This window comes from Pipistrellus hanaki (assembly GCF_964339955.1).
Source record: "Pipistrellus hanaki genome assembly, chromosome: 3".
In the NCBI taxonomy this organism is placed as follows: Eukaryota; Metazoa; Chordata; class Mammalia; order Chiroptera; family Vespertilionidae; genus Pipistrellus; species Pipistrellus hanaki.
In genome coordinates this window covers 53004387-53026563 of record NC_140505.1, presented here as the reverse complement: position 1 = coordinate 53026563, position 22177 = coordinate 53004387, and the positions used below count along the sequence as shown (strand labels likewise).

The 22177-nt window shown below is 39.8% G+C and overlaps 1 protein-coding gene across 1 annotated transcript; it reads right to left on the bottom strand.

Annotated features, from left to right (window-relative positions):
• On the bottom strand, positions 1-21705 carry FBXL3 (F-box and leucine rich repeat protein 3). Its single transcript, XM_084877125.1, has 5 exons — positions 21188-21705; positions 15544-15892; positions 12124-12246; positions 8129-8300; positions 1-1508 (listed from the first exon to the last, which is right to left on the bottom strand). Exons 2-5 carry the CDS (start codon positions 15889-15891, stop codon positions 865-867), a joined length of 1287 nt encoding a protein of 428 aa, XP_084733251.1. The 5' UTR covers position 15892; positions 21188-21705; the 3' UTR covers positions 1-864.
• Between the last annotated feature and the right edge of the window lie 472 nt (positions 21706-22177).

Below are 22177 nucleotides of genomic sequence, written 5' to 3'. Positions count from 1 at the left end.
ATCTTGGCTGTTTATTATCCTTCTAATATAACTACTGTGTGACATATATCGGATGTCTAAGAATAATAATTATATTTATACCTTTTTAAAGGTAACATTTGAGAACATTCAACCAATCTTTTTCATTAGATACAAAATAACGTACATTTTTTCCTCACAAAATGCTTACTTTCCTGAGCTATATTAAACACCTTATAACAGGTATATATATATAACTGAAGACCCTAAAATGTCAAGTTTACATTAAAATAAAGAATGTAACACAACATTTTGTAAAATCTATTAGTACTCACTTCTTGGATATTATAATATACACTGAATGGCCGTATTATTATGATCTCTGAACACACAATAATCTGGCCACTCAGTGTTTATCCTATATAAAAAAGGCTAATATGCAAATTGTCCCCTCGTCCAGCAGGCAGGCCGGCCAACCGCCCATGTCCCCTCCCCCTAGCCAGGCTGGCCAGACCACATCTATTCACGAATTCATGCACCAGGCCTCTAACACACACACCCTGAGTGGCCAGATTATTATGTGTTCAGAGATCATAATAATCTGGCTACTCAGTGTATAGGTTTTGTTCCTTCAGATTGTAAAATATTCAATCTTTATAACAGGTTTCAGATTTGAACCAAATTAAATAAAATCTGCAATCTGACTAAAGAAATAAAATTTTCCAACCAAAAATGATTCATGGGTCTTCCAATAAACAGTCCTTATATACTCAATACAGAATACTCATATTAAATTTCTGTTCCACAAAATAGAATTATATCAGAGCTACAGGAAATAAACTTTTGTTATAATACAATATGCTTAAAGTTAAGGTGCTATTCATCATTCCCTACATCACTTAGTCTTTACCACGTGGGCATCATGTCTGGAAACCACACCCTACCAAGGTGCTTGGACACTTCCCAATGAATCTGCTCCAAGCTATACGTTTGGTCAGGAATTAATACTTCTTCCATAATGGATAATTGAGACAGGCGACCGCCACACATCTTCACAAACTCAACAAAGGCACTACATGAGACTTCGCATTCCCCTAGTCCAATAGCTGACAAATTTTTGCATCGTTCTGCAATTCGAATTAACTCTTCATCAAGAGGTCGTAATCCATTAGCACACACTACTAGTTCAACTAGTCTAGGGCATGTCATTCCCACACGGCCAAGCACATCTTTGCTTACTGATCTCCCAAAATAAAGATGGGTGGCAGGTATTTCATACCGAAAGAATGGATCAAATTCCTCTTCATATAAAAAAAAATACATCACTAAGTTCACTTTGGGTGAATGTCTGATGAAAGCATCCCAGCTGCTCTTCTGAATTGTATGGAAGTGTGTCTGTCCAGGATTCTCGCTGACTACATCAATGCGCAAATGTTCTAATCGAACGTGTTTTTCAGAAGATAAAGCCAGCAGCAATTCATCACTTAACAAATGGTAATTCAGGGCCAGTTCACGTAAGCCATGACATTGATCAGCCACACAAAGGATACCTTGGAAAAAAAAAGATCTAATTATTTACAAATTTCTGCACAAGGTCATCATCATCTGTTCAAAAATGTAATCAAATACATGTCCCACAATAAAATCTTACCTATTTCCCTTACACAAAGCTATACAATTTAAAATTTAGTTATATGATTGAATTAGAAGGTAAGTTACCAATATTTAAATATTACTAATTTTGTCCTTAAGAAAATTAGACCAATTTAAATGACACCTAAGAAAGAAAGCTCACTTATCAACTCAGAAAAATTAATAAATAATTATGTCATTTAAAAATATACAATGACTAAGCAAGGTTTATCCCAGTAATGTAGTACCATAATTTTTTTAAAGAAACTGTTTACTATCACTGAACTGATAGGTGAGGCAAGGAAAATTGTATGATTATTGCAACAGAAGCCAAAGGGCATTTTTTGAAATTCAAAATCTTAATAAATCTTAATTAAAATAAGGTAGAAATCATATACAGTATTATTTATATAATAAAACATTTGAAATAAGATATTTAAAAAATAGATCTTCATCAAATGAGCAGAGTTTAACTGATAAATAGTATATATAATAAGTATGTCACATTTCTTTTTTTTTTTTTTAAATATATTTTATTGATTTTTTACAGAGAGGAGGAGAGAGGGATAGAGAGCTAGAAACATCGATGAGAGAGAAACATCAACCAGCTGCCTCTTGCACACCCCCTACTGGGGATGTGCCCGAAACCAATGTACATGCCCTTGACCGGAATTGAACCTGGGACCTTTCAGTCCACAGACCCACGCTCTACCACTGAGCCAAACCGGTTTCGGCTAAGTATGTCACATTTCTAAGAAAAAAAAATACCAAGGTAAACAAGTCAAAAGGTAATTACCAACTCACATTAGTGAAAATATACATTATGTCTTTGAAAGCTCTAAGTTACACACAAAGCAGTTCCTTAAATGGTTCCAATGCATAGGGTACTATGCTTCAAAACTGCTCCAAACCCCTACCAGCAGATGATTTAACAAAGGCTAATATCTGCCGAAACCGGTGGTAGAGCGTCGGTCTGCGGACTGAAAGGTCCCGGGTTCGATTCCGGTCAGGGGCATGTACCTTGGTTGCGGGCATATCCCCAGTAGGGGGTGTGCAAGAGGCAACTGGTCGATGTTTCTCTCTCATCGACGTTTCTAGCTCTCTATCTTTCTCCCTTCCTCTGTAAAAAATCAATAAAATATATATAAAAAACAAAAAACCAAAAAAACCAAAACAAACAAACAAACAAAAAAAAACAAAGTGGCTTAGTTAGACACACCCTTTATACTGGTATACTACTTGATAAGTGAGCAAATAAACCATTTCCTTTGGGTGTTTAGAAACAAGAATAGGAACAACAAAACTCACATCATATTATCTACTATCTATTGTACAACAACGATATGTCAGGTACTAGATATGTTATCCTACAAATAAAAGTCTAGAAAGGTAAATATCCTATTTTGAAGTTGTAGGCAGTTAATTTCAAAGACCACAACTGGAATTCAAGCACAGTAGTTACTAATTAAGGAGTGACAATACTAAGGCCACCAATAAGCCCAAAACGTTAAAGAGTAGGAGGAGAAGACAAGCAACAGAATCAGTGAAGAGATAAATGGAATAGCCAGTTTAAGAGAATCACCTGAAGAGGGAGTAAAAGACAGCTGTGCTTTAATGTTCAGTCACTGCCAAGTTTCTGTCTCCACAAGGTGTATATATACTATAAAATAAACCCTGACCACCCAAGGTAACCTGAACACATTTCATTCTTTGCAATCTTATAAACCTGATATAAATAGAAAAAAACAGAAACACACACACGGGAAATGGTTACCTAAGATGCAGATAAAAGAAACTGGGAGAGAGATACCAGTTACTAGTAATAAAGCAGTATGGCAAACATTGCTTCTCAAAGTAGCTCCTAAGATTCCACGCCCTAATCCCTGGAGCCTGTGAATGTGATTAAGATACCACTCCCATGATTATGTTATATAGCATAGTTGGCTTTAAAACAAGACTGTCCAGGAATGACCCTTTTAAAAACCCAGTGAAGAAAGGAAGTGAATGGTATTTCCTGTGGAACACCCAAACATGGAAGAAAACACAAGCATCCTAAGAACTGACCGAAATTCAACACAGATTATCCAAGTAAGAGATTATTTTAAAGGTTGAATCCCAACAGACAGGCAAGGACCATCTCATATAGGATCTTGCCAGCTTCAGCAAGGTGTTTGGATCTTATCTAAAGCACAGTAAGAAGTTTCTAAAGAAACTGGAGGGAAAAAAACATCAAACTTATATTTTAGAATGGAAATCAGATTAGAGAAGAGCAAGTCTGCAAATCAGGAAATCAGTTAAGAGGGTATAGCCCAAAGATTGTGAGGCCTGGACTAGAGCAGGAAGAGTGGAGATAAAGAAAGGTACAGTGTCTTAGTTTGTTTGGGCTACTTAACAGAAGCGAGTGGCTTAAAAAATAAACATCTATTTCTTACAGTTCTTGAGACTAAAAGTCCAAGATCAAGATGCCAGCATGGTCAGGTTTGGGTGAGGGGCAGAACTCTCTCCCTACCCCCCACTTGTAGATGGCTACTTCTCACTATGTTTTCACATGGTGGAGAGACTGTCTTTCTTATAAGAGTACTAATTTTATTGATGAGGCCTCAACTCTCATGACCTAATTATCTACCAACCCACCTCCAAATACCATCACACTGGGGATTAGGGTTTCAATACAAGGACTGGGGTTGAGGGAGAGGAAACAACACAAACATTCATTCTATGGCATCATAGAGATTCAAGGCATACTTCAGGGACACCAGACCTTTGTGGAAGAAATGTACAAAGTAAAGGGAGGAATTAAGGGCATCTATCAGGTCCCTGACAACTAGACAGATGCCATTCAATGAGATGGTAAAAAGGGAAAAGCAAATTTGGACAGGGGGAAAAAGGAAGTTCATTTGTCTGAAGTATCAATACCTGTGAGACAGAATCTAGAGGCACTGGGCCATCATAGCTCAATACACAGCGCTAGAGTTTCAGAGACATCCAACGTAGGAGGTATTAACATATAGGATGTAACTGAATAGGTAATGAGAACAGAGCTGAGTTTACACAGCAAAACAAAAAAGGATCCAATACAGAAGATAGCGAAACATCAAAGTTTAAGGAACGAAAAGAAAACCCAGCTAAGAAAACAGAGTAGAAACAATCCGGGAAGAAAGAGGAAAATCAGGAGTATGAAAGAGACAAGACACAGGTGTCAAATGGTCCCTAGAGGCCCTGTAGGGAGCGTTATAGAGTTAAGCCTCAGACTGACCTGCTGGCAAAGTCGCAAACAAGTCCCAGCATTGAGGGCACAGCCCTCTAAGCATAATTAAGCTTGATCTTGTGACTGCTTAAGCTTGATTGCAACATGTGTACTGAACATGTAGATTCTTTTTGTCATTATTCCCTAATCACTAGATCTTTCCTGGGTAGCTAATGGGCTGTGGGAGGGGCAGCAAGTGACAAGTGAAACTTATAAGAACATTGTAAATTACCTTGTTTGCCCCTGACTTTAAATAAAGCATCAGCTTTGCAGTCTGGATCTGTTCTGTGGCCTCAGCCTGGCACAGAAGATCCATCTAGACCCAGCTTATTCTTTTTGTCTCTCTTTTTCTTCATCCTTCACCAGCCCTCCCTCAGGCTTGCTGAACCCTTGGCTGTGCTGGCGCAGCACAATAGACAATTATAAGGACTATACGAAATGGGAAAAAAGTTTGACAAGATGTTCAGTGAAGAAAGCAGAATAAAAAATAGCCTGTAATTTCAACTTAGAAAAACTGTCCAAATGTATGAAACATGGATAAAAAAATATATAACATGGTAAATTTTAAAGCTCTTTATAGTTACAAACTTAAAAAATATAGCCCTGGCCAGGTGCCTCAGTTGGTTAAACTGTCATCCTATACACCAAAATGTTGCAGGTTAGGTTTCTGGGTCAGGGCACATACCTAGGTTGCAGGTTTGATCCCTGGTCTAAGTGTGTATGGAAAGTAACTGGTTGATATTTCTGACATTGATATCTCTCTCTAAAATCAATAAAAGCACACATATCTTTGGGAGAGGATTTTTAAAAAAAGTGTTATAAGTGCTCCATCTAGTGAAACAACTAGTCCACAAGTCATTAGGTTACATTAAGGAAGCTTATACCATTCTATCAGAACTGATGTGTATATTCATTAAAAATAAACATGGGATGTATTGGGATAAAGAGAATAATGAGCTCACTCTCGTGGAGAAACCAGAGACCCAAAGGCTCTCACAGAGTGCTATGAGTTGCGTTCAGAGTGATATGGAAACGACAGGGTAGTGAAAGCAGAGAGGAGGCAACAGGAATAAAACCAAAACACCTGAGCTGAATTCTGAAAGCTGAGTTGGAATTATCTAGAATCTAGATGAAGTGGGGGAAAACAGGTATTCCACAAGGTACAGTGTTCTGCTGACACACAGGTATAAAGACCTGTAGTTTACATAGGGCTCAAGTAAAAGCTGCATGTGAGCGAATAGCTAACATAATGAAAGAGATGGGTGGAGATCAGGATACAAAGGGCCTTGTACACAATGAAGCTTTGAGTTATGAACCTTACTCTGAGTTATCTATTCAGTAGATAGTAAGATGTGACCAAGATTACAGAAGAAGTAACTGCCAAAGCCCATTCTTTTTAATTTAGATTTATCATATTTTGTGATAATCTAGAAGTGGCAGAAGTTAGGAAAATATAGTCATATCTTGGTGTCACTTGGTGATTGGTTCCAGGACAATCACACAATACCATACCACTCCTCCCTTCCCCCTGCAGAAACCAAAATCCACTAGATGCTCTAGTACCTTATATAAAATGTGTAATATTTGCTAATAACCTACGCACATCCTCCCATACACTTTAAATCATCTCTACGTTACTTATAATACTTAATACAATCGAAATGCTATATAAATAGTTATTATCCTGCATTGTTTAGGGAATAATGCCAAAAAGAATCTGTACATGCTCAGTACAGATGTTGCAATCATCATATGCCAAACTACACAATACACATCAGCAACAACATAACCTTTTTACTTTTCCTGAATATTTTCAATCCATAATTGGTTGAGTCCATGCATGCAGAATCCACGGATACAGAGGGCCCACTGTATTGCAAGAAACCTTGCCATTCCCATCACCAAGATCCTCTGTATGGTAGATAGGGGAGAATGAGCAAATATCTTCATCCAAGAGAGATATAGTTATCTCTTTTCTTGGGGGAAAACCGGGCTTTAGTTATGGCAAGAAAATGGGAAGTGTTCTGTAAAGAGTTCAAGAATTTAAGATCATTTCTTAAAAATAAAGTTTCCCAAACAACAGCCAAAGGATTGGGAGGAAGGTCAACAGTGGGAGGTTGAGTCAGGAGTGAAGCATCAGAGAGTAGTAGAAAGTATTGTATACTTACTTTAGAATATAAGCCATTTGAAATTTACATGATATAAAACTGAATAAGGTACAGTATTTAAATTCTATATGAGATTTTATAATGCTACTAGAGGCCCATTGCATGAACATTCGTGCAATAAGCACTGGTTTTCCTCTGGCACTTGGGACCCAGCCTTTGCTTTGGCTGCAGCCTTGAGGCTTCTCTGCTCTGGCTACAGTGAGGCTTGGCTTCTCTGCTCTATCCTAGCAGAGAAGCCAAGCCTCTTCAGTCTTCATAAGTCTTTGCTTGGGCCGGAGCCTTCAGTTTTCGCTCCACACCTGCATATGCAAATTAACCCACCATCCTTGTTGGGTCAATTTACACACTCACTCCTAATTGGCTGGTGGATATCATGTAGGTATGGTCAATTTGCATATTTCTTTTATTAGTGTAGATTATTCCCCCATTTAAAGTGACCTTTGGCTCCAAATTTCAACCTAGGGAAAGCATTATCTTGCAAAATGTAAGGTAACAACTTTAGCACAACTTCTCTCCTCTACTTAGCAAGAAGAAAACCAATTATGAGATTACACAGACTCAAAACCTATCCTGTTAGCTCAAATGCAATAAGAGAAAGTTCTATTTTACCTAAAGGAGCACCTCAGGCAGACCTCATCTTGGCCTTTCATTTTTTTGAATTTATCCATTTTTTTAACACAGGTTGGAAACAAATTGCCGAATAAAATTAGAAAATAATTTGGAAGTGTCAATGCTACAGAATTTGATTTATGACATTAAGAACACTTATGTAGCTCTAGATGGTTTGGCTAAGTGGACAGAGCATTGGTCTAAGACTGAAGGGTCACAGGTTCGACTTTGGTGAAGGGCATATGCCTGGGTTGCAGGCTCAGTCCCCAGTCGTAGGGGAGTGCAGGAGGCAGCCAATCAATGATTCTCTCATCACTTGATGTTTCTATCTCTCCCTCTCCCTTCCTCTCTGAAATCAATAAAATATATATATACACATTTTTTTTAAACCACATATGTAAAAGAGAATAATCATATTAATTCCCCTTCAAGATTAGTGATCATAGTTTTTTTTTAATTTGATAAACGTATCAATACATTGACTAAAATGTTATCTGGTAAAAACAAAACATACCTGCTGGGGATACGTGAGGACAGCTGCTCATTTTTAGCAGCTTGAGCGTATCACTGTTGTTGGCCACCAGTACTTTGAGGGATGGATCATCTACTGGGGTATCATCTATCTTAAGCGAGGATAAGGATTTGGAGTTTACAAACACAACTGTCAGTGCAGAGATAAAGTGAGACTGAAAAGCAAAAAAAAAAAAAAATACATTGTTTCAATTCTACAAATGAGAATTGAAAGAGTTGTCATCATACACATATTTGAACCCTAATGCTATTATTTCATAACTATTTTAGGGGCAGCATCTCCTTCACTCTACTGAAGCACCTTTTTACCTTTGGGAGAAAAAAAAGACTTCAAGCCTCAAGATGAGTGTCTCTATCACAATAATTATTGGTAAGAAAAGAGAGAAATTCTGGAATTCAGGTTGATAATACCTCTTAGACATTTCACATCACTATCTGAAACCCTACTCTCCTATTTTATAACAAATTGCATTATTTTTTTGTCTGATAGTAATGACCATTAAAACATAATAACTATTAGCATAATCATTAAAAATTAAAATAACCACCAACTCACAACCTATGAAAGACTTATTTGGAATATGAAAACTTAAATAAAATTTGATTATAAAATAAAAATCATACCTAAATAAAATTCCAAGTTTAAAAATGCCTTTAAATATGTTAAATTATCTATGTTTTCAAGCCTATTTTAACATATTTTCCCACAAATATAACAATTAATAGCTATCCATTATAATAAACATATCCTAAGTTATCAGTTGGACACAGAGTCTGATCTAAAGGAACCACTGTAGGGAAACAGGAATCAAAGCATGGTCAAGGCCTGACCGGGTGGCTCAGCTGATTGGAGCATCATTCCATACACCAAAAGGTTGTGGGTTTGATTCCCAGTCAGGTTGCAGGTTCAATCCCCAGTCGGGGTGAGGACAGAAGGCAACTAATCAATGTTTCTCTCCTTGTTTCTCTCTCCTTCACTCTCTTTTTCAAAATCAACAAAAACATAGCCTTTGTTGAGGATTTTAAAAAGGGTTTGAAACAAAAGCATGGTCAAAGTATATGACTTTGAGTAAAAACTAAGAAGCCATAACCAGTGGACAAATAACGCAGGAGAGGAAAGAGAGGCCAATACTTGATCAAACATTTCTCCACAGAGCCAATCTGACCTCCCATTTAACTTCATAAATTTACTTCGGTAGTAAATTGGGAAGAGGGCAGGCTAATAGCCAGAAAGTACAGCTGACCCTTGAATAAGATGGGTTTGAACTGTACAGGGCCACTTATATGTGGATTTTTTTAAAATAGAAAAATATCAAATTTTGTGTAAGTGGACCCGTGCAGCCGTTAAACTGGTGTTGTTCATGGATCAGTTACATTCGATCCGAAGCTGGAAATCCCCACATGCCGAGGGCCAGATCTTCCAATGCTCAGGAGTGGGTCCTCCCACACCCATGTTGTTCAAGGGTCAACTGGACAATGAAACACTATCTTTTTAGTCACATTCCTTTCTTTGCACTGTAATTAACTGTTTTACTCTTTAAGTGCTAATATCTTCCTCCTAATATTTTCATATCAAACTCAATTATTTATCTCATACAATCACATTTCATTAGTATACTCATAACTGCATCACTGCCTTCGTTTTCCCATTTCCCTCAGATTTAGCTTTGGTCAAATATCTTTCTTTCAGGTTTCTTTTGGTTCTCACAGGATTTCCTAATTATAGCGACACTCAATTTCAATCTCTGCAGAAGCCCTAATAGGAAAAGAAAAAATAAAAACAGTACAAGCACCTGAGGCCCATCCTAATAGAGAATATGCAAATTGACCATAACTCCACAACAAAGATGGTGGCACCCACAGCCAATAAGGAGGGAATATGCAAACTGAGGATCATTCTGGTTCAGACGGGACACTTGCATCGTTGCCACAGTGATGAAGGCAGGCGTCCCGCCCCAGTTCCTCTGAGCAGGTAGGCAGCGCGTGGAGCGGCCAGTGGGGAGTTTGGGACACCTGCCCATCTGCTGGGAGCGCGCTGCCCAAGGCAACGAAGCTAGGTGCCCTGCTCCAGGCCGGTGGGCAGTACCTGCAGGCCAGATTGAAGAGGGTGCAGGCTTGACTGAGAGGCCCCCTCCCAGTGCACGAATTTCATGCACCGAGCCTCTAGTTCATCAATAATTCCCAAAGAGAAAACTACTACACATAAGTACAGCATCAGTACTAATTATGCATAATGATAATCCCGAGTAATGAAAAAAAATTATGTTCAACATACTTTTAATATGTTTTATTTTATACATATACCATATGTATATTTAACTATGGTATGTACATAAAAAATTCAATTCAGAAGATTTCCCACATGATGCTTGAATAAGGTGTTACTGTAGCACATAACTAAGTGCTTCTTAGACTGAGATCCTTGAACCATTTTAGGATTGATTCTCTTAGGAAGGGAAAATTTGAAATAGTGGTAATCCAAAATTCAAACATTAAGTTTGACAACAATAGTGAACTTACATACTTAGAATCTTAAAATGCTGAAATAAACAGATGCTCTTGTCCATTTCCCTTATTTTACATATGATGAGAAAACATTTTATTTCAAATGTAGATATGTAGTGAACCTTTTTAAAATCAATTAAGACTTGGAAATTAACTAGTGATATATGTTATTGATTGATATTCCATTGAACCACCTGGGTTATAATATACACTCAAGTTAGTAAAATCTCTCTCTGAATCATCCTAGTAAATTAAACTGTGAGGTGTTTTAAAAGGATATCTACATTTTAGTTTGTGATGCTCTCCAAAATAACATTAGCTAACATACTCGAGGGCCTTTATTAGTTGTCTTTCTAAAAATGCACACTTATTTTTCTATTTTAACAGAATAATTATTAGAGAGACTACTTCCAATTACATGTAGGATCATCTAAAAGCATAAATATGAATATATATCAACTAACTCTTCAAAAAATTTTCTTTAAATAAAATCTGTAAATTAATCCAAGCTGTTCTGATACTAACTCTGCTTGAGAATAAATCTTTATGCACTTAAAAGAAAATTTTATAAGCAAGCTAAACCTGCTTTCAATACAGACACAGTCTACTTTTCTTTGATTTTAATTTCATCAATCTGCCCTGAAAGTCCAAAAAGGCACATCTATGTCTCTTTTTCTAATACTAGTGGCCTGGTGCATAAATTTTGTGCACATTAAAAGGGAATGAACTAGAGGAAACATTTTAATATTGCTATTTACCCTTTCTCTATAATAGAAGTATCAGAGATGAAAGAAAATTAGCAAAATGTATATGAAAATCTTCATCCTGTCAAGAGTCTGGGGCTCACCATGGGACCGAGTCAAGTCCCTGCCCACCCGCAAGCACCTTGAAATCACACAAGACCCAAACCTGGCTAGCCTCAAACTCACTGAACAAGATCCAGACCTGGCTGGCCCCACTCCTGTCAAGCCTCACTGAGTAGGGGGTGCAGTAGCAGGTCCCCAGTGCACCCTCAGGTACCCTGGCCCAGCGCTGGGGTGGTGGGTGCGGCCCGAGGTCCCTTGTCACCCCCGGGGGCGCGGCCTCAGGTCCCCTGGCCTGGTACCATGCAGCCTCAGGTCCCTGCTGATCGCTTGTTATGGGAACCCCGCCTACACTGTGGGCACAGCCATCTTGTCACAGTGTGACGGAGTAAGGGTCAATTTGCACATTACCTCTTTATTATATAGGATTCCTGTTTCTCAGTTTTACTTTGTCTCTTTTAAAACTTTCTATAGGAACCTCTAAAAATTTATTCACTCTTCAACCTTACTCATAAAAAAAATAAAGTTTTAAAAAATCCTGTTAACATTCCAAATAGTAACTTATTTTCTATTATACTACTACTTCTTACATTCCCAATGTCAGTATAGGAATGAATATGGTTTTAATGATTTCTCAGTAATAGTTAATAAAACAAAACCAGCAAGATACCTTTGGTAAATCCATAAAACTTGGCCGAGCAGTTGAAATAAGTCCAAGTGTTTTTAAAGAGCAGTTCACAAGTTGTGATAATATATCACAAGCTGCTTCAGCTGATTCTTTGCTGCTGTCCACCTTAGAAAGAAAACACCATTTACCCATTGGTATATTTACATTACTCTGTGCATTTATTAACTTTACAAAAACAAAAAATAGTTATTAGTTTATTGCATTATAATTTAAAGAATTTATATTCTTTTTATCACCCACCCCTCACATGAATATGCCTATCAACCTAATTCTTTACCAAAAAAAGTTTTCTTTAAATAAAATCCAAGCTGTACTGACACTAACTTTGTTTAAGAATAAATCTTTACACACTTATCAGAAGATTTTTATAAGCAAGCTATACCTGCTTTCAATATTGACACTGTCTACTTTTCTTTGATTTTTAATTTCACTAATCGGCTCTGAATTTCCAAAAAGGCACATTTATACATCTCTTTTTCTAATATACTTGTTTCTCAGTTTTACTTTGTCTCTTTTAGGACTTTTCTGAGTCACCCTAAGAAATTATAAGGGAAACTATCAAAACTTAAATTTCATTATGAAAAGGTATATATTTAATGTTGAAAGAACTTGACTTTAAGTTTATTTATTCCAAACTGACTATATAACCTAATGAAATGCATAACATTTATTTTTGAAAAGTAATTATATATTTGATAATTGGTACAATCATACATATAAATACATTATGTATAATATAATACACGTTTCAAGACACAAGAAACTTAAGTATTTACTCAGAAGGTTCAAATAAATCACACCTGGGGATTCAACACCAATATTACTGAAAAAATGAATGCAAAGTGAAATAAGGGCTCTAACCAGTCAAGCATGTAAATCTCAAAGAAGCTGCTCCTACACACTCTTCTGCTTAGATATATCTAGATAGAAGGATAACCAAAAAACTCCTCAAGCACTCTTTTTATTTTTCTCTTCAGAAAGGAAGTTGCTCTGTGGGCTAAAAAGCATCTTAAAACAGAATAGTTAAAAGTATTGCTGTTACTTTAATTACAGATTGATGTACATTACTTTAACCTCAAAATGTTCTGAGGACCTGGCTATACAACTGTTATACTGATTTATGTTAAAGTCGCAGAGCCGTTTATAATATCCTTTGGCTAAGTTTCCTTACACCAGTGGTTCTCAAAGTGTGGTCCCTGGACAGCAGCATCAATATCCCCTGGAAAGTTGTTAGAAATGTGAATTCTCACGGCCAATCCAGACCACCGGAATCAGAAACCTTGGAGGTGGGAGTCAGCATTCTGTATCTCAACAAGCACTATTGGGGGTTCTGATTGGCCCTAAAGTTGGAGAAACCCTGTTCTACACCAATAATAGACTGTCCACCTCTTTGGCATATCAGGAGAGAGAAAAAAAAAAAATCCTGTGATGTGGCTCTTTTTGCAAGTTAGAAATTATTTCCTCAGCAAAATAACAATAAGATAAAAATGTTTAAACTTTTAGGACAAGTGGTTCTGTAAGGATTATACAAATATAAGAATTATCACGGGGCTGTAAAAGATTAACACTGACCCAGCCAATCCAATGGATGGCCTTGGTCTTTTGACTTATGTGATTAACATATTATACTAATTTTTTTAAACAGGATTTACCATCAGAACATTCTTAGACAATTCAAAGATGACTGAAATCACAGGGAGGCAGAGGAGAGACAACAAATGAGAAGTCCCCAACTTTCTATTTGTTTGATCCTCCTATCTTTCCCCACACTTTTCCCCAGTTAGGGTTGCCAAATAACATACAGGACATCCAATGAATAAGTATAAAGTATGTTCTAAGTAATGCAAGGGACATATTTATACTAAAAATTACTTGTTATCTGAACTCAAATTTAACTAGGCATCCTCTATTTTTATTTGCAAAGTCTAGCAATCCTACCCTCAGAAGTCTAAGAGCCTTTAGGTATTTTTCTGGGAAGGAGGCCATTATATACCCAACCATTTCCATCACCAGTTCTTTCCTCATCCTTGGACATATAATGGGTGAATAAGCTAGTGATTTCCATTGAAGGAATAACATTCTTGGGAGCAGATAAGACTTTAATTTTGGTAAGGAACTCTGGGTAAGAATCCCTGTTTTATCTAGGTTTAACTTTACCTGTTTAATAACTGCTACAGCTATAGTTAAATCAGATATTCAGGTACTACTTTTCAATAATAACTACCAGTGTTACTCATTTAGAAAATAAACATGCCAATATTTCTTTCTTTTTTTTTTTTAATATATTTTATTGATTTTTACACAGAGAGGAATTGAGAGGGATAGAGAGTTAGAAATGTTGATGAGAGAGAAACATTGACCAGTTGCCTCTTGCACACCCCCTACCGTGGATGTGCCGGTAACCAAGGTACATGCCCTCAACCGGAATAGAACCCGGGACCTTTCAGTCTGCAGTTCGACGCTCTATCCACTGAGCCAAACCGGTTTTGGCAAACATGCCCATATTTCATTATTCATCCCAAAACAAAACATTACAAACCTCTGAACTTATACAAACCACTGTGATTCCTTAAATCCTAAACATCTCAAAAAGCCACCCACTTCATTTACCTCATCACTGCATGATTTCAGTATATCCCTTCCAGCAATGAAAAGAACCAATAGCCCTAGTTGGTTTGGCTCAGTGGATAGAGTGTCAGCCTGAGGACTGAAGGGTTCTGGTCAAGTGCACATGCCCGGGTTGAGGGCTCAAGCGGGCTCGATCTTGAGTAGGGGGGCATGCAAGAGGCAGCCAATCAATTATTCTCTCTCATCATTGATGTTTTTTTCTCTCTCCCCCTCTCCTCCTTCTCTTGAAATCAATAAAAATATATTAAAAAAAAAACAACAAAAACCAAACAGTTCTTTTGGCATTCTTCCATGTACCTTTTTCTACATCTTTCTAAAAATATATTCTTAAAATATTTTTCATAAAAGCTCTCTATCTCCTTTTTCTTTGCAGATTCCATATCATAAAGCAAACTCAGTCCCTATTAGGTAGAAACAAGAATTAAGTGTTAAGTCAGCCATAATCTCCACATTTAAAAAAATGTTACTGTACATTTCTTTTCCCTCAAATTGTTTGCAATAATTTTATGTGTTTGACAGCTTTGGTCAATGATTTATGCTTATTTAATGAATGCTTTTGCTCTTTTAAGAAATTATTAATAATTATAATAGAGTAATTAAGCTGAAATATAATTATTTATTACAACTTTTAAGGAACGTGATAATCCTGAATCTATCTTTAAGCAGTTTTCCTAAAAAGCAGTATTTCAAAGACACAAGAAGATATATTCATTTAGGATACAAAGGTCACTAATATGCTTTATTTTTTTTTAAATGAAGGATTTAAAGTATTACCTTGAAGCTGACATATTGCAGATGGTTTGAATGTCTTTTGATGATCTGTTTGATCAGCTCTGGATGTGTAGCTTTCAAATAAGATGTAGCTGGCTGATGCAGTTCAAATTCAAAACATCTCCACAAGTCAGGCATGTGAAATACCTGGTTCCAGTTGCGGCAAACTTGTGAAGCATGAGCCCGATCAAGGAGAGGCAAATACTTAAATATCTGGAGAACAATGTCCTGAAGGAGATTACCCCAATCACAAGTCTGAGAATGCTCATTTGTAGTCCTCAGTTTCTTGGATTTCTCTGCAATATCTTCTTCTGATGAATTATGGTCACTATCGCTTCCTCCTCGTTTCATCCTATTCAGGAAAAAGCATAATTTTTTTCATACTTCAACTTCTGAAGAAAGTAAATTCAAAATTCATTTTTCTGTCACTGAGATGTGTGCAGAAAGAACAAGGCCAGTAATTCCGAGAGAATATCAAACTAAAATATAATGAAAACACAAGTGGAGACCAACTATCATCTTACAACTTTTTATACAGGTGCTTAAACATTTGTATTTATACTGTGCTATTTGGAGGGGAAAGTTGATTATGATTTTGAAACAAAAACAAGAATTTGTTTTAAAAGATACAGTCAACTGCCCTCGCTGATATGACTCTGATGATTGGAGTGCCGTCCTGTACACTGAAAGGTGGCAGTTTCAATTCGGTGTCTGGTATACATGGGAGGAAACCAATCAATTTCTCTCTCTCCTTTTCCCTCTAAAACCAATTCTTAAAAAATGTTCTAGTGAACTAACTAAAAGAGAACCTGCAATGACACTTTACTGGTGTGGCTCTGGAATTAAGCTCCCTGGGTTTGAATCCTATGTCTCACTGGTTAGGTGGCCTTGAACAAGTTACTGACCTCCCTGTGCTTCAGATTGTAAAATGAAGATAACACATAGAGTTCTTGTGAGGAATTAAAAAGTACTAGGGCTTTTGAAAGGAGACAGATGACCGTTAAACTCAGTTACAGCAAAGACATCCAAGTATTGATACATGACACAGTAAAAAAAAATTTAAAAAAATGATCCTATGTTTGTCTTAAAACCAAATGTGTGTGTGAGAGTGTAAGAATACACATATATGTATGAGAAACACACAATGGAAGTAGGTTCACCACATTAATCCACTATAATAGTGGATTATATTAATAGAATAATGTATTATATTGGGATTTAATAGTGGTGGAATTATAGGTGAATTTTTTTTTTTTCCAATATGCTTCTCTATATTATACACATTTATTTTCTTTTTTAAAATATATTTTATTGATTTTTTCACAGAGAGAAAGGGAGAGGGATGAAATCAGAAAACATCAAGGAGAGAGAAATATCCATCAGCCGCCTCTTGCACACCCCCTACCGGGGATGTGCCTTCAGCAAAGGTAAATGCCTTTGACCGGAATCGAACCTGGGACCCTTGAGTCCGCAGGCCAATGCGCTATCCACTGAGCCAAACCGGTTTCGGCTATTTTAATTTCAATAAATACTATAATCAGATAAAAAGATCTTGTTTTGATTTGGCTTTTTGTTGTTTTTGAAAAGTATTGCAGGCTCTCAATTAAATGGGTCCTATTTACTTCAGAGCCTGCAATAATTTTCTTTTGTCTTTAGACAGCAGTTGTGGAATGATAATGGTCTGGATTTGGAGTCATTGTTTTTGAAAGAATGGCTGGCTCCAACTCTCTTCTTGGCACACTAGCATGTAAGAATTTCCGATTCCTGCATGGTACAAAGGATGTGCAAATGCATGAAGCTTAACCAACTATGTTTCCAGATTTTCTATCTAATAGCTAGCAACATTTGTGAAAAAGAACTGGGGATTGCAGGGAAAGGGAATGACAGAGACCCTCTGGTCTTTATGGCATTGAAATCAGCCCAGGAGGTCTGCCTTTTCCTCATTGCTCCTATTTCCAGCAATGTGAGTTAAGCTAATGATGTATATATTCTTTTGAGCAAGGGAAAAGGGAAAAAACAGAATGACAGAGGTGATGGTAAGAGGGTAGTTGTGCTCTGGCCGGTTTTGCTCAGTGGTTAGAGCACTGGCCTGTAGACTGCAGGGTTTCAGGTATGAATCTGGTCAAGGGCACATGCCTGGGTTGTGGGCTTGATCCCCAGCAGGAGGCTTGCAGGAGGCAACCTATCAATGATTCTCTCTCATCATTGATGTTTCTTTTCTTTTTCTTTTTTTAAATATATTTTATTGATTTTGTACAGAGAGGAAGGGAGAGAGATAGAGAGTTAGAAACACCGATGAGAGAGAGTCATCGATCAGGTGCCTCTTGCACACCCCCTACTGGGGATATGCCCGCAACCAAGGTTCATGCCCTTGACCGGAATCGAACCCGGGACCCTTCAGTCCCCAAGCTGACGCTCTATCCATTGAGCCAAACTGGTTTCGGCTCATCATTGATGTTTCTATTTCTCTCTCCTCTTCCTTCCTCTCTGAAATCAATAAAAACATTAAAAAAAGAGGGTAGTTGTATGGAATGGAAGACTAAAACTTATGTGTGACTCTATGGATGCATATTTTAAACTGTGTTTAGAGAAAAGATAGTATAAAGTACAAAGTAACCTTTAACATAAAAAAAATCTCTCCCAGTAATGATGTCTTAATAACACTGTCATTATGATCCATTTTTCTGCTTTAACTTATCCTGAAGGCTTACTTTAATTTTAGCATATAAAATTTGGGTCAAAGAACTAAGAGTCTGCTACCCAGGGCTTGTAATTTCTCTTCTGGCTATCTAAAATTCTTCAGAATTTTGAGATAGAGATTCAAAAGAGAATGAAGCCATCTTTATAATTTCTACCCCCTATCACAGAATGCTGACTGCCTATTTCTAGAGAAAAGTCTTCTAACACCAGAACTGTTCAACTTAAAAATGAAAAGATTTATCTTACTTTAAAGTATATGAACATACAAACAAATATCTTTAATACTTTGCTGATCCTCACAACAGATACTTTGTCTATTACAATTGTTTTAAACGAAGTATATTTCTATACCTTTACAAGGTGAGGGGAGAAAAGCTGACATATTAAAAAAAGTATGCAACACTAAGGAATAGCATCTCTTCATCTAGATATTAAGACTAAATGACCACTGAAGCATATTTTAAGTATTTATTAGTTTATAACTAACCAAACAAAACTTATAACTTATATATAATGATTGTAATATGTCAGAATTATAGTACATTTAGCAATGGAAAAAAACTATAAGGCCAAATGCCAATAAAAATAATCTCTGCGTTGTCCTCATTTATGCATGAAAATAACAGAACACAGTGGGCACCTAATAAAAATTTTAAGTATCAATTTTTTCCAAGATGATTTCATTTATCAATGCAAAAATGTACACTGCTTTCAAAAGCATTTTATTAAATCTACTTACATATGAAGCTCTGCTATATCAAAAGTTAATTCAAACCAGTCAGTGTGCCTCAGTGGTTGCATGTCAATCCATGAACCAGGATGTCAGGGTTCCGTCCCCGGGTTGTGGGTTGGATCCCCAGTGCGGAGTGTGCAGGAGGCAGCAAGCCAATGATGCTCTCTCATCACTGATGTTTCTCTCCCTCTCCCTTCCTCACTCTGTAATCAATAAAAATATTTATATATGTATTTTAAAAAGTTAATTCAAAGCATCCATCAGTCTGCAAAGAATTTATATCAATGAACTACTTCCTATTTTTAGTCAAAGTGAAACACCTCATCTATTTATCTAAAGGCCAGTCCTAGCTGGTTTGGTTCAGTGGATAGAGTGTTGGCCTGTGAAATGAAGGGTCCTGGGTTCGATTCTGATCAAGGGCACATGCCTGGGTTACAGGCTAGATCCCCAGAAGGGACGTGCAGGAGGCAGCCGATCAATGACTCTCTTTCATCACTGATGTTTCTCTCTCCCCCATCCTGTCTGAAATCAATAAAAATATGTTTAAAAAATAAATAAAGAGAAGGGCAGAGAGGAAGTTGGACAATTAACGTCAAAGAGACTTTGTAGAACACCAAACCAAGTCTCTTCAGGGCTCTGGCAGTTCAATTTCAAACTGCAACTTTTTCTGGCCCCAAATAATTAATGCAACTTAGGCCACCAGAGCCATTTGGTGGGGGACTGACACTCCTACGGAGGGCCAAAAAGCAAACTAATGCGGAAAGACTGCAGACCGGCTGAGCAGTACAGGGCATTGCAGAACTAACACATCCACACACTAGGAGGAGCGGCCACACCGCATCCTCAGGGGAAGAGCAGAGCGAACACTCATGTGTCCCTCACGGCATCAGGCACTTTCATTTCCTTTCAGTTCCCGGCGCCTGTGGTCCTTTTAAAAGCCCGTTTGTACTGAGCTCTAAGCAGCTTGATCTGGCATCACATTTCCTTTCCGTTTACGCTCTCCTTTGATGAACATTAAAATTAATACGCACGCTCTGGCTGGAATACAAGAATTAACTCGTGGAAAGAGACGGACTCTCAGATCTAGATGGATGGGAGAGAGCATAGTGATGAAATTCTGTCTAGATTGACTGGGAGCATTGGCAATTTTATAGCTATTTCAGGGATGGCAAAAATAAACAAATAAGTAAGACTAAATTAAAGATCGGGGCCATAGAGATCAACCCAAGGACTCGTATGCATGCTTATAAACATAACCAATGGACGCAAAACTCTGAGGGGTGAGGTGGGGCGGGGGGCAATGGTAAGATATGTACACATATAATACCCTAATAAAAAAATGAGGGGGAAAAAATAAAGATCGGCTGAAACAGGTTTGGCTCAGTGGATAGAGCGTCGGTCTGCGGACTGGAAGGTCCCAGGTTCGATTCCGCTCAAGGGCATGCATGTACCTTGGTGGCGGGCGCATCCCTGGTGGGGGGTGTGCAGGAGGCAGCTGGTCGGAGTCTCTCTCTTATCGATGTTTCTAGCTCTCTATCCGTCTCTCTCCTCTCCCTCTCTGAAAAAAAAAAAAATCAATATATTTAAAATCTTAAAAAAAAAAAATAAAGATCGGGGTCATTCGACTGGGTATCATCAGCAATAAAATAATAGCAATCTCAGCTCCTAGCCCGGAGACGCAGGCCAACCATCATCTAACAGGCCGCTCCGCATCCCAAGCTGCGGCCCAGCGCAGGGAAGCTGCTGCGGCACAAGTTGACCAAGTTTTCTGGGACCGGCCGCTCCGGACATTCCTGGGGCGCCGCCCGCCCTGGGTGTTGACATCTCACAGCCCATTTCTCACGCTGCAAGCGGGGCGCAGCCGCACCGGGAAGAGGCACCGGGGAGAGCGCGGCGGAGCGCAGGGGGGGCGCCGGCGCCGGCGGGGAGGCGGCCGCGGCCCCGCACACGCACCACGCCCGGCTGACGTGTTTTGAAGCCGCAGGCAGGCGGGGAACCGCCCCCGAGCGGCTCCAAGGTCCGGGCGCCGGCCGCGCCCCCGGCCCCGCCCCGCCCCGCCCGGCCCCGCGCTTCGAAGGGCGGCTCACCCGCGCCCAGGACCCCCGACCCCCGACCCCTGGCCCCAGCGCCGCCAGCCCGCCCCGCCGCCCACCGAGCCGGCAGAGCGCCCGGCCCCGCGATGGCCGCGAGCTCCGGCTCTGCTCGCGCCCTTACCTGCTGTCGCGGGCGGCTTCCCCCACGCACCGCCCCGGGCTCCGGGGACGGCGGCGGCCGGGTCCGCGGCTTTCACGTGCGACCACCCGGTCCCCGCGCTTCGGGCTCCCGCCGACGCGGCCCCCCGCGCTCCGCCCGCATCCGAGGCGCTGGTCCCGCGACGGGCGCCAGTGCGGCTCCACCTCTGCGGCTCCGGCTGCCCTGCGAGGAGCTGTCCCCCTCAGCGCCGCGCCGCCCGCGTCCTCCTCCCGGGAGCCCTCGTCGCTCTGAGAGACGTCCCTCGGAGAGCTGCGGCCGCCGCGAACGTCGAGCGCCGCGGCCCAGACCCCGTTTCCAAAATGGCGCCGGGCTCGCGGGCGCGCGCTTTCCCCGGCGCGTCCCCGCGCGAGGGCGGGAGGGGGCCGCTCCCTCGCGCCGCCCGTGCAGCCCGGCCCTTCCGCCTCCCGGCTTCGTCGGGTGAGGTGGTGCGGTCCTCCTCCAGCTTTAGGGGTTTTTCTGTTTGAGTCCGTAGCGGGAGGGCAGGAAGGAGCCTAAGGGAAAGTGTGCGGCGGAGCGGGAGAGTATAGGGAGCTTGGCGGAGGGAAGGAAGGAAGGAGGGAGGGAGTGTCCGGGCCGCGGGAGCCCAGCAGCCGGTCAGGCCGGCGGTAAACAGAGGCGCCGACAGCTGGCACGCGGGCCACGCCTCCGCGCGGGGCGGGGCCTCGGGCGGCCACGCCTGCGCCACGGAGCCCGGAGGTAACCCAGGCTCTGAGAGTACTGTGTACACAAGGTGTCTTTAAAAACAGCAGGGAGCTATACCAGCAGGTGACAGTGCTAACGCTGGGGTTACAGATGAACTTTAGGTTTAAAATGTTTGTGTTTCCGCTGAAACCGGTTTGGCTCAATGATAGAGCGTCAGCCTGCGGACTGAAATGTCCCAGTTTCGATTCTGGTCCAGGGCACATCCCCAGTGGAGGGTGTGCAAGAATCAGCTGATCGATGTTCTCTTCA

What these genes read in the sequence shown, in the direction of transcription:
- FBXL3 (XM_084877125.1), bottom strand. Translation starts at nt 15,891, where the DNA reads ATGAAACGAGGAGGAAGCGATAGTGACCATAATTCATCAGAAGAAGAT. An exon ending in TGCAATATGTCAGCTTCAAG is followed by an intron (nt 12,247 to 15,543) that starts GTAATACTTTAA and finishes TTTCTTTCTAAG; the next exon opens with GTGGACAGCAGCAAAGAATC. An exon ending in TCCTCACGTATCCCCAGCAG is followed by an intron (nt 1,509 to 8,128) that starts GTATGTTTTGTT and finishes TTTTTTTCCAAG; the next exon opens with GTATCCTTTGTGTGGCTGAT.